Source organism: Berghia stephanieae, chromosome 3, assembly GCF_034508935.2.
Source record: "Berghia stephanieae isolate SIO BIC M18660-M18661 chromosome 3, UCSD_Bste_1.3, whole genome shotgun sequence".
NCBI classification, from domain to species: domain Eukaryota; kingdom Metazoa; phylum Mollusca; class Gastropoda; order Nudibranchia; family Aeolidiidae; genus Berghia; species Berghia stephanieae.
In genome coordinates, this window is record NC_088362.1 from 63495911 (window position 1) to 63508542 (window position 12632).

Here is a 12632-nt window from a genome sequence, read left to right on the forward strand (position 1 = left end):
ATCATCATCATCATCATCATCATCATCATCATCATCATCATCATTATCAACAACAACAACAACAACAACAACATCACCATAATCAACATCATTTTTTGCTATTGGTTGGAGTGCTCCATGAACTTAGCTATAAGATTCCAGGATTGTGATGAATAAATTAAGACAAATGACAAAACCTAGAATTACGATAATCATTGATCTGTATCCACACTCCAAAAAAATTTAAGTTACATAATTGTACACTTGATTATGTCATATATTTGTTTCTAAAGTTTATTCCACAATTTGTTTCAGGCCGCAAAGTTACATCCTCCTCATAGAAGAAGCAAACGTGAAGCTGTTGACGAGGAGTCAGTAGCTAGAATGGCCAAGATCATGAAGCGGTTCCGTACGACCAATGCTGTCACGTGTAAGAACAAGAAAGCCTATGAACTGTTCCTGCCCGGAGATGCTGGCTACGGAGCTAACAAACAGTTTGAGGCCCAGGGTCGTACTGCTCTGCGATTGGCTCATTTCTTGTCTGCCTTTTTACAGAACGTGGACGAATACGAGGTGAGATTTATTGGGTGATAGTGTTTGCGATTTTCTATGGTTATAGTAATACTACACATAAAATTGATGGTGATAATAATATTAATAAATGGCTAACTCCGATTATATAATCTTTCAATGTCTTATGCATGACATGATATTGAAACAAGCTTCGTAAATCTTATTTGTTTTTGATTATGATAAACATTAATCGTATTCGTTATAATACCTGTGAGGCTATGTGGTCTTGTGGTATGACATTCGCTTTCGGATCTGAAGGTCTTGGATTCAAGCCTCACTCAGTGCATAATTGAGTCCTTGGAAAAGGCTCTTTGCTCACATTCTCTCACCATTCTCAGGTGTAAAATCAGTACCTGGCCGATAACAGCATTGTCTCTGTTAAAAAAAAAAATTATAATATCGCCTAACAGGCATCATGTTTTGTCCTAAATATTAAATGTTGCGTTGGACAGGGACCCCTTGTAAAGCTTTGAGCATGTTTAGTAGATATTGCGCTATATAAAAGGTCAATTAGTTTCTTATTGAATTCAATTCTTTGATAGAACCAAAAAAAAAAAAGATTGTTAACACAAGTCTTATTTTTGGTTTGTTTTGATTCTAAATTCATTTTTGACCATCTAAGCTGTCCTGATATGATACCGTTTAGAGATGACATGTCACTTTTTGTTACAGCAATCTTAAAAGTTGTTTCATTAATATTTTCAGGAATTTGGAGATTTGAAAGGAGACAGAAGGATAGATGAAAATCAAATGTTTGCCGAAGTCATCGCCAATGTGATGGCGGATTGGAAGATTTTGGGATCTGGCATCTACTTCGATCGTTACAAATTCCGTATGTCCCCACCTATCAACAACACAGATCCCCGTTTCAGCGACGGCATCACCCGCGAGTTCTTTGGTCCCTATTCCTTCCGTGTCTTGACCAAGGGTGTGGGCAGCATTGGTGGGGCTGACGGATTCAGTGCTATGGATATGGCTGGTATGAAAACATTCTACACGGATGAACAGTGGTTCAGGGATATGAAGGCCAGGTGGGCGACGAATTTTGTGGCTTTGAAAAGATATTCTGCCAAGCCTATGATTCGGTAAGTGGTCGTTTTGTTTATAACTTTATAACTAAATTATTCATGAGTTTCTTTTGATCTGTGCACTAAAATTTATTTCTTTTTTCTTTTTTCCATTTTCTCTATTTTATATAACACTTTTTTCTTTCGATCTGTGCACTAAAATGTCTTTATTTTTCCTTCTGTTTTCTTTTTTCCATTTTCTCTCTATTTGATATAACATTTTATCTATTTAATGTAAAATTCTAAACTGATTATTGTCTTAGAATATTGATACAATATATTTTATTCAGATTTAGGTTTATTGCTACGGAACAAAGTCCATCTGCCTTGATAGTTGTCTTAGTAATGAGGGAGGTAGAAAAGTGCTCACTGGTTCATTTTCAACATTGATATAGATCTGTGGGTGTTTGATGGATAAATAAATTATTGTGGAAAGGGTGGGGTTTGGTGTTCAATTAGGAAAAATTTGGATATTTTCCAATCTATATTTGAGCTAAAACTGAAACTTGATTAGAGAATCCTGTTATTTTATTCAGAAAATGATGGAAAAACAAATTGAAGTCCACTCTATTTTATTTTATCTTGTTTCCCCCTCTAGATCCAACTATGCTGGAAACAGCAGCGTGAGATTCATCTTTTACCCATTGACGTACCGGGCCGTCAACTATGAGGACGGGGAATGGCTGAGGCCGCAGTTCAAGTGTGATGGCCGTGTCAATTCCTGGGTCATGACTTACCTCGCCCCCTTCTTTGGCAAAGACGACATCAAGCAGGATATTGAATTCAAGTGAGTCAATTTTTCCAGGAATTCTAGTTGTTTGTTGGTTTATTATTGTTATATTTATATGTGAGGCTGGATGAGAAAACATGGGAATATGAGGCAAGCCTCAATTCGAGATATGAGCCAAAATTGAAGTTAAGTGTTTCCCATAGCAACAAATTTAATTCAGAAAAAAACTCATAACTTGAGTTCTAATAGACATGGAAAGAGAATTTAAAATGGTAAATGATCAGAAAGATGTGGTCTACACCACTGCATACATAACTCAAATTTATGACATTTGCTTATATTTCCGGGTTTTCTCAGCCAGCCACACATATGGTGATATTATGTCATCAAAAATGTCTTCGTCATGGGTGTACATTTTCCTGATTTTGGAGGTGAATTGCTAAATTGGAGCTCAACAGTTGTTAGTTTTATTATTGTTATTATTATTATTATTATTATTATTATTATTATTATTATTATTATTATTATTATTATTATTATTATTATTATTATTATTATTATTATTATTATATTATTATCATTATTGCCTGATGATGGTGTTTATCTCAGTTTTGAGTAGGATTAAGCAGACAGTAAAAATAGCTTGCTACCCATAGACAGGATGTTGCAGGGTGGACTGAAGGGCCAGAAAAAAAATCTGACTCTACGTTGAGAGTAGTAGTTCTTCAGAGGCATAAAGTCTATGGAGCTGGAGTTTATCCTGGTTTTTATAGCGTAAAATGGATAATAGCTATTGCTTGCCACCCCTGGATAGGATGCTAGTCTATTGCAAAGTACTTTCCACCAGATCTAACAGACCCAGCTACCCAATCACCTCTGGGTGGAGAGGAGGGTCAGAAAAAAAAATCCCAACTTCACCAGGGATCAACCTTGATTTCTGTCTTTGCCTTGGAATGAGATTACTTGGCTTTTTCCTTTCCCTGGATGGGGTCCTTGGCTGGGAGGTAAACAGTCAAATGTATCATCATAGTTTTGGGAGATGATATTTTTTTTGTCGTAAATCATCTCTCTGTTATGTATTGTTATATTAGTTGAATGTAAGCATTTAAGTATGTTCCTCTTAGTCAGATCCTGTGCTTGTGTCTGGATGAGACTTTTAGGTGATCTCAAACTAAGTACATTGATGTTATGTTCTTGGAATCTGCATCTGTTCCTTATTTGTACCATTTCCCCTTTGTCTTATTTTTCTTTGATGCTTTTAATTGTAATCTAGAATTTTGTTGACTTTCCCATTGTCTTCCCTTTTACTGGCGCTGATATGACCCAAACGTGTCGCAAGTGCCATAAAACCCTTTAAAACAAACAATCGGATTGATTTCCCTTTGAATTCAGGGAATTTCATTTTGTTTTATTTACAAAAGAAAATGAAAAATAATGATTATATATTGTGATTCTATCTCAGGGGTGTGGTGAGTGTAGAAGTGGACTTGAACGAGTTGACGATAGATCAGTGCCCCGCCCCCTTCCATGTTGCCAATGCTTTCAAGAACACAGCCAGATGTGACTATGAAACACAGATGGTGAGTTGGAATGGAGTTTTTCACGAGTGCATACACACTTTAATGTCAGTGTATGAAAAGTGATTCTAAATAGAAGTTGTTGTCCTTGTTCCTAACCCAGAGGCTTTTATATCATCCTGTCCGATAACCATGCACTTACTCCCACTTTTTCCCACGAACAATAAATGACTGGAATATCCTGCCAGCTGGCATAATGGACATTGAATGTTTGAAAACATTCAAAACAGTTTTGAATGCACTCTTGAGCTTTTATATAGCGCAATATCCACTAAACATGCTCAAAGCGCTTTACAAGGGGTCTCTGACCATCAGCAACATGTAACATGAAGAACGAGACATGATGTCTGTTAGGCGATATTACATTTTTTTTTTTACGACAGAGACAATGCTGTTAATGGCCAGGTACTCATTTTACACCTGAGCACGGTGAGAAATTGTGAGTAAAGAGCCTTTGCCAAGGACTCTGAGTGAGGCTTGAACCCAGGACCTTCCGATCCGAAAGCGACAAGACCACATAGCTGCACATTCATTCATCAAAGTAATCTGTGACTGTTCTCTGTTTTGTTTGGACTGAACTGTAACTGACCATTTACAGTGAAGGGCCCTTGGGTCTTTTGCAAACACAAGCCACTGAAGATTGAAGATTACTCTTCAAAAGGAATCCCAAGCTAACAGCTCAATGAGACATAAAACCTGCAAGACATTCTTTCTTACTTATTTCATTTTTTTAGGTATCCGAATCATGATATTTTTACAACCTTTCCATCTCAAGATTTGAGCACACACATAAGTTTGGGGCCATTCTGATATACACACAGTTGCATCTCTAATCCGGAACTCCACAATCCGGATATTTCCATTATCCGGACAGGTTGCCAGATGATGGATTTTTTCTCTTTTATTTGTGTACACATTTGGGACTGATTCCACTATCCGGATATCTCTGTAATCCAGACAAAATGCTGAGATGTTCGGATTGGAGAGACACGACTGTATTTACATTCATGACCCATTGAATTAAAACAGAATTATGTTATGTCAAGGTTATAAAGATGCAAAAAATAGAATTTATAGAAAAAATGTGGGAATTGGGTCAAGGTTTTGTCTTCTATTGAGGAAAATGAATAGAATTGCTTAAACTGACAAATACTAAAATTTCACATTTCTTGACAGTTTAACCTTAAAATTCCTTCGTGGCTTCTGGTTTACCACTGCATAGTACCTTTTCGAGGGGATGAGTCGCATCTTGAGTAAAAACTTAATGGCTGAAACGAAGAAAAATATATGTGAAGTCGGTGTGTGTAGCCGAGTGGAGATCATGGGATCAGACAGACGCCAGGGTTCTTGTTTTTTCCCAGAATGCCAATTTGATGTTAGGGATCTCCGTCCTCCCCCCCCCCCCCCTGCATGTCTTGTGTTATTTAGTGTATTTGTGTCAAATTCATGCATCAGTCTTTTCCTTTGTCTCAACTCAAGCTTTTGATGACTCTAATTGGGATCTGGTTTGACATAGGATGTTTGAAGCCTGTATTATTCGTTTGAAGCTTTGGTCATATCTATGGTTTTAGATAATACACGCGTTGTTGGTTTTCCTGTTTCATTAGCTCATTGAAACATAGGCAACGTTATGAAAATGGGGCTGGGTTGGGGGGGGGGGGGGGAGTGTGAAATGGGGGATGAGATGAGAATGTGGGAGGTGGGAGAGGGTTGGGGGGAAGGGGGAAAATTCGAGGAGGAGAAATTCAAAAAGAAAAGTCAGAGCATTGGAGAGGGGGGGGGGGGGGGGGGTTGAGAGAAATTTAAGAAATATTTTCAGTAATACAATGGAGACTGGGAGGCTGTGAATGTTTCGAGTTGGAGTTGAGGTGGGGGAGGGGGGGGGGGGGGGGGAATTAGAGGGGGGGGGGGGGGAATGTGAGAAACACCAGGAATAATTGGTCCTGTGATACCAATTTGGGTGTACACTGGTGACCTTTCTGTGACACATAGTCATTATACCCCCCCCCCCATTCCTTTCCTTTCATTTCCCCATCCTTTCTTCCTCTATCCCCCCCCCCCCCCCCTCCCTCCTCTTTTATGCATACACTGCCAGCTTGTACAATTCACTGATTGATGTGGGACTTGTTGTTTCAAATCAGGATCAAAATTGAAAATCCTCCGACCAAATTGGAAAGAGAGAGACATAAAAAATTATAGGTTTTCTGTTGTCTTGTGACTAGTGACACAAGTTGTCGGGCTTGATACGGACGTCACTTTGACATTTTCCACATGATATTTTGGATAATGAAGGAATGATTTATGATTTTCCGTTTATTTTTGTACATTTTTACATTGTACGGCTGATCTTATTCTTCGCTTTTGAGTTTCATAGATAAGGTGAAAACGTAACGGTGTGTTGAAATTTATAAATGATTGGGTGAAGGCCTTTTGAATTTCTGAGATTAGGTGAAAACATAACAGAGTGTTGAAACTGATAAATGATAGAGTGAAAGTGGTCTTTGGTGAGTTATGGAAGTGCTTATTTATTTATTTATTTATTTATTAATTATTTATTTATTTTCCATGGGATAGTAAGATTATGCCAAAAGTGATATGTGACCAGTTGTCTCGAAACGGTTTTATTTCTGGGTGAACATGATGCTTAGAATTTTATTTCAAACTTTTCTCTCTCTCTCTTTAAAAAAAATACATGCAGGATTATTTCGAGATCAATATTAACAAATTTTTTGGATATAAATCATACTCATAAAATTATAAGCATGTATTTAAAAGAGTAATAATCAATAAATAGATTTAAAAAAGAAAGAAAAAGACCCAACAAAACAAAGATTACAGATTATTATTATAATAAGGAGCCAAGTGATGTTTTCCTTGAAGTATCTATGAGATACAGTGTGGTCGCCTGATGTGTTGGGACACAGCTGTGAATGCCAGATGTGTGTTTTCTGTTCTTGGCACTGGCGGAATAGTCACGAGATGTCAAACGGTGATTGTTTCCTGGTGCCAATAACAGCGACACAGCCGACATCATGAAATATCAAACAGTGATTGGTCAATGGTGCCAATCGACACGACCCCATTCAATGGAATATCAAACGGCGATTGCTTCTTGGTGTCAATAACAGCAACACAACCATGGCACAGACGATCAAACAGTATCAAATGGTGATTGTTTTCTAGTGCCAATAACAGCGACATGACCCCCACTTCATGAACTATCAAACTGTGATTGTTTCCAGGTGCCAATAAAAGGCACATGACCCCACGTCATGGACTATCAAATGGTGATTATTTCCTAGTGCCAATAACAGCAACATGGCACAACGTCAAGGACCATCAAAAGATGATTGTTTCCACATCCCAATAACAGCATCACAGCCCTACATCTCCACATGTCCACATTTACATCTCAATATTTTCTTTGCGGTCATCGAGGTAGATTGGAATGTTTACCTTAGTCAGCAGCCTTTACTTAAAAATGCTTCATGGATGGAACCACAAGTGTATATCCATATTTATGTGTACAAGCATATCTTCTTGATTTATGTGGCTGGATGGCTCAGTGGCTAGTGCGGCTGCTCGCTGATGTCTCTCTCTCAGCCAGTCAGAGGGTTCCGTGTCAGTTAGATCCCGAGTTTGGCTCTGACACCGCTATATTTATAATCTATGTTTTCATCTGGCACTTCTCCATACCACATATATCTCATCTTTATTGGTACAAATGTCCTTGCCACAATTTTTCTGAATTATATTCTATGTTGATCTCATCTTGCAATTTAAACATGCAGTCCCTTTAATCATGCATGTCTTTCATCCATTTCACAGTGCGCCCCATCTAAAGGCTATGGCCACACTGCAGACTACTTTACCTCTGGTCTCTACAAGTGTGAATGTCGACAAGGATTTGAGTATCCGTACAACGATCTCTCCTGGTACTTTGACGGTTCTACCATGGAAGATGAATATATCAAATTTATGACCAATCAGCCGAATAAGTAAGTCCCTTTGGAATAAATATTTTAAAATTTATAAACCGATTTCTTAAATTAATAACATTCCCTTGTCATGAAAATTTTTTATTTCTGGTAAAAAGATAAATTTATTATTACTTGATATAAATCATTGATGAACACATAGACCATTCCCATGAATTAATCGTGCTCAATGCACTTGACAGATTGTTCATTTTGAAGCTTCCTGATTTAGCGTAATTTAGTCTTTAGTCTTCTTTTTCATGATATTACACCGTCATCTTCAAGAGGGCTCCACTTCTTAAGTTGTCTTAGGGACCAAAATTCAAAATAACATTTTTAAAATCATGTTTTTTTTGGTCATTTTTATTATAACTTATTGCAAAGAATAAAGTAAAACAAAATATGTTCTTTTGAGTGTTAACTAATTTATTGTTTGTTTGTTTTCATACAGATTTAAAACTCAGAGATGCAGGAAGGCTGGAGCATCATCCGTATCACCAAGCTTTGTTGTATTTGTCCTCGTCTCTTTCATCGGAAAATTACTTTGTGGTCGTTTGTAAAAAAACAAAAGAAAAAAATTGTAAAAGTGACCCACCACGTTAATGTAGTGTTATGTTGGATGGAAATGGATCAGATGTTGAAAACTAAATTATAAAATAAAAATATGGAAAGGTTTTGGATGAAACGATTCCAGAAACTGTAGAGAGAAAAATACAAGAAAAAACAAAAACAGCCCCACAAAATTGGGTTGATTTTTTTTTCTACCTGCTTTGTCTGTCACCATTTCATTCAAAACCTTTTCATGTTTTTATCTTCCAGTGCCGGCTTCCCAATTTGTCACTGTGATAAATCTAAAGGTCTGAATTTGATTAAAATTAATTTGTAATGTCTTGACGACTCGACGTAATCCTTTTCCATTCTTGTGGGGCCTTCAAAAGCAGTCCTCTGTTTTCCTCTCTCCTTGGCATGGGTCTTCATCATCACCTCCTATGTCAGACCTGAATATTTGATTGCGTACTGCCGGCTTCTTCTAAGAAGAGGCCACCTCAGATAGATCTGGAAAAATGTAGTTTATTTGACTTACAAAAAAATCGTCATATTTTATGATGCTTCTTGAAATTCAATTTGCGGCTTACGTTTTATTCCATCATAACACTCGATTGGTTACATTTTAAAAACGAAAATATCATAACAAGGCAGCTCACATGGACTGCTAAAACTGATGTGCGTGCCATGTGTGAGAAAATATCGGATGATTTTCTTTTCTCTTTTTGTTTTGTTTTGTTGAATGTGTGGGATTTGAGCATTGATGTAATTTGTATATTTTTGTATTGGTCCTTATACATAATAGGGCTTCTCATCGTTTGAATAAAGATTTATGAGTGGATGATATTTGATGTGCGTGTGTGTGTGTGTGTGTGTGTGTGTGTTCGTGTGTCTTGCAATGTAAGAAAGTTATGCGTGGTTTCAGATAGTTCGCCGTGTGTTGGATTAAAGTGACTACTAGGCTGCTAAAAAAAGCTGAGGATTTTAAAAAATAGTGTAAAAAAATAAGGAAAATAACAGCTTTTAAAAAGAACGAAATACAAAATCAAGGACCGTTTCGGGCTTGAAACTCTTTTTCAGCCAATACCAAAAACAGTAGAAACAAGAAACGTTAATATATTTCTGTTTTTTATTTTTTTAAGCTGTTATAAATTCCTTTTTGTACATTCGTGTATTAAGAGAGTTTTATGGATTATTTGTTGATAAGCATCGAGTTTTAAATCCTTTAACTGAAAAATTGATTTTTTTGAGTGATGATTGACTGGCTGGAATCTTGTTGATGATTGGACGAGAGGTTGTTTGAAGTGAGACATTGTAAGGATGTTCTCATGCTCATAATGAATAGATATAAATCTAATACAATGTATGCCTTTGAAATATTATCCCTTACATTCCAAATGCAAATTCCATACGTCACTTTTTATTCTTATTTGTAGCAGTCGTTTGTTAGTTGTTACTCTCATCATAATACCTATATTACATGGGTCTCAGATTTATGTTTTTTCAAGTCCTTCTCTATTTTCCTTGGCTATGGCGACCAGCAATTTTTTTAGCAGAAGAATTTTCCATTAATTCCAAGGATCTGATCCATATTCGTTCTTTAATAATCTTTCCAACTATTTTAAAGTCATTTGATGTTAATGTTTTTAATGATTTATCTTACCAGTTTTGTCATTAATAAGGGCATATTGCTCCACTTTATTTTTGGATAAACTGCCCCAAAAGCCGTGAAATGTTCTTGCTTTTTGAAACTTCTGATCTGAGACCCATGAATATAAAGTACATTTTTCATTGTAATTAGAGTAATTTTGAATTAAATTTTACATTTTATTCACAGTTTTAAATGTAAAAATCATAATTTCGTATTTCTAAAATATCTTTTAAAAATACAATTTACTATACTATTAAATATATCAATTTTTTTTTGTTTAATTGAGTTTTCATTTATCGCTGATAATAAATGATTAAGAGGGAAAAGAATTGATTAATAAATAATATTTATCCCATACTTTCTGAGAACCAATAACATTCGAGTAAAAAGTTTTACTTTGTCTTTATAGGTCTGTCTTTATTTACTTCAAAGAAATTTGGCAAAAAATCACAATTTTTTTATGACCTGTTGAGAGATTTATTCCCCTCACCGGTACATACGACATATCATGTATTTTAATGATTGCTACTTATAATGAATTTTTATTATTAGTTCAGGGAGATGTACCATAGACAGCAGGAGATTGGTGGAACTATTGGTAGGCTAAATCTCTTGTGCCTTTCTGTCTTTGTCTTGATATTTCCCCATGCCCTGGAAGAAATAATTTGCCCTGAGGGAGTCAGCTGGATGTTGACATATTTATTTTCTTTTAAAAATAATCTGAGAGAAAGTTTATGCTTGAGACTGTGACTGTTATTTAAGCTAACTCTTAGACCACATCTTTACGAAACATTTGAAAACCTCAGAGTGGATATTTTGATAGATGGCCATGGGGATCTACAACTGTTCTTTCCTTGAACTTCTCTCATTGGCCTTTTTTTTCCTAAGGTGCCTGCGACCCAAGATTGGTGCAACCACTGAAATTCAATGTCTCTCCTGTGTAATTCCACACCATCTTCCTGTTCTTGGACACTGAATGATTTGACGAAAGTGGTCCAAGCGCCCTTCAACTTCTAAATTTTACCCATTTCATAATGTTATGCATATCAAATCTGCTTCTTTTTTTCTAAAAGAGAAATCTATATCACTAAAAGTATAAATTCCCTTTATTCATCTCCAAGGCGAAATTTGTCTTTAGGACCTATTCCAAGGGAAGACTTGAATAACCCAGTCGTCAGCCACAGTGCAGCACCGCAAAGTGAACTAAGGCTAGGCAACTTGCTCAAGGCCACACAGCGCGGCGGATACTCAAAGTTATGGGTACAGAGCAAAGTCCATACCGCTGAGCCATGCTGTCCCATATTATATTTGTTGTTTTGTTGTGACAATTTCTAGCTGTGGCCATGTTAGTGTAGCTCAGAAATCTAAAAATACAACTCAGCTCCCTGGATCTCTTCTTTGCTCCATTGAATTTTTAACTACAGACATGTCAAACTCACTCACTGATATAAAATATCACATATTCTATCTGTATTAAATTGTGATGTATTTTTGGGGGACTCATGATAAACAAAATCAACATTGCCAAATTTGTTGATTGAGACTCTGATATTTCCTTCGATACATTTTCTACTTTAGATAGAAGTGAAGGCAACACATAAGATTCTTAATTTAGATAGAAACTCAACCAACCTTTCATGTTATCTGCTCTTACTTGTTAACATTCCCAACGTTCCAACATTCCAATGAGTTTTTTGTTTGGTACCAAATATTAAATTTGAATATTAGAATTTTACCCATTTATCCTGCCTTCCAGTTGCAGCATTCCTCTCATCTTGTTTTTTTTTTTTTTTCATTGCTAAACAGGTTTCATGAGATAATGAGATGAAATGTGCTATTTACTATTTTATATGAGAATAAAATTTGTTTTTTATCTTTTTTTGTATTTGGGAGTTCCATTGTTTATTCATATTAAAATTGTAATTTTGTGCTGCTATGTGGTCTTTTGGCTTGGTATGACACACTCTTTCGGATCGGAAGGTCCTGGGCATAGTTGAGTCCTTGGAAAATACTCTTTTCTCACATTCTCTCACAGTACTCAGGTGTAAAATGAGTACCTGGCCGTTAACAGTGTTGTCTCTGTTGGAAAAAGTTGAAATGTCGCCTAACTGGCATCATGTTTTGTTCTATATCTTACACGTTGCTGTTGGTCAGGGGCCCTTTGTAAAGTGCTTTGAGCATGTTTAGTAGATTTTGTGCTATATAAATACTAAAAAGTAAAAAACAAAAATAAATATAACATATAACGATATGTAACTAGCGCCATTAACAGCCCCCACCTCCCCCAAAAAAATTTAGGGTAAGAGGTCCCTTCATATTAAAAGATGATCACGGTTTGTCCGGTTCTAGATCTTGGCTTGTTATGGGCCATCCATCAACTAAGGCCCCCATTTTTTATCTTGCCATCCAGAGAGATACCAAAAAGCCTGCAGAAATTTCTGACTCCTCAAAAAAGCCTGTACACAAATTACAATGTTTAAATCCGCAAACCAGTTTGAATGAAGCAATCCTTACCGAAGGAAGGATATGTAA

At 36.3% G+C, this 12632-nt stretch overlaps 1 protein-coding gene across 1 annotated transcript in view; it reads left to right on the forward strand.

The window, feature by feature from the left end:
• The window catches only part of LOC144968180 (uncharacterized), a 47371-nt gene extending 35386 nt beyond the window's left edge, over nucleotides 1–11985 (forward strand). The window contains exons 7-12 of the mRNA XM_078906271.1: nucleotides 295–552; nucleotides 1258–1637; nucleotides 2218–2406; nucleotides 3812–3929; nucleotides 7755–7924; nucleotides 8355–11985. Coding sequence (XP_078762397.1) covers nucleotides 295–552; nucleotides 1258–1637; nucleotides 2218–2406; nucleotides 3812–3929; nucleotides 7755–7924; nucleotides 8355–8463 — 1224 coding nt within the window. The 3' untranslated portion in view covers nucleotides 8464–11985. The remainder of the gene's footprint in view (nucleotides 1–294; nucleotides 553–1257; nucleotides 1638–2217; nucleotides 2407–3811; nucleotides 3930–7754; nucleotides 7925–8354) is intronic.
• The last annotated feature ends 647 nt before the right edge of the window (nucleotides 11986–12632 follow it).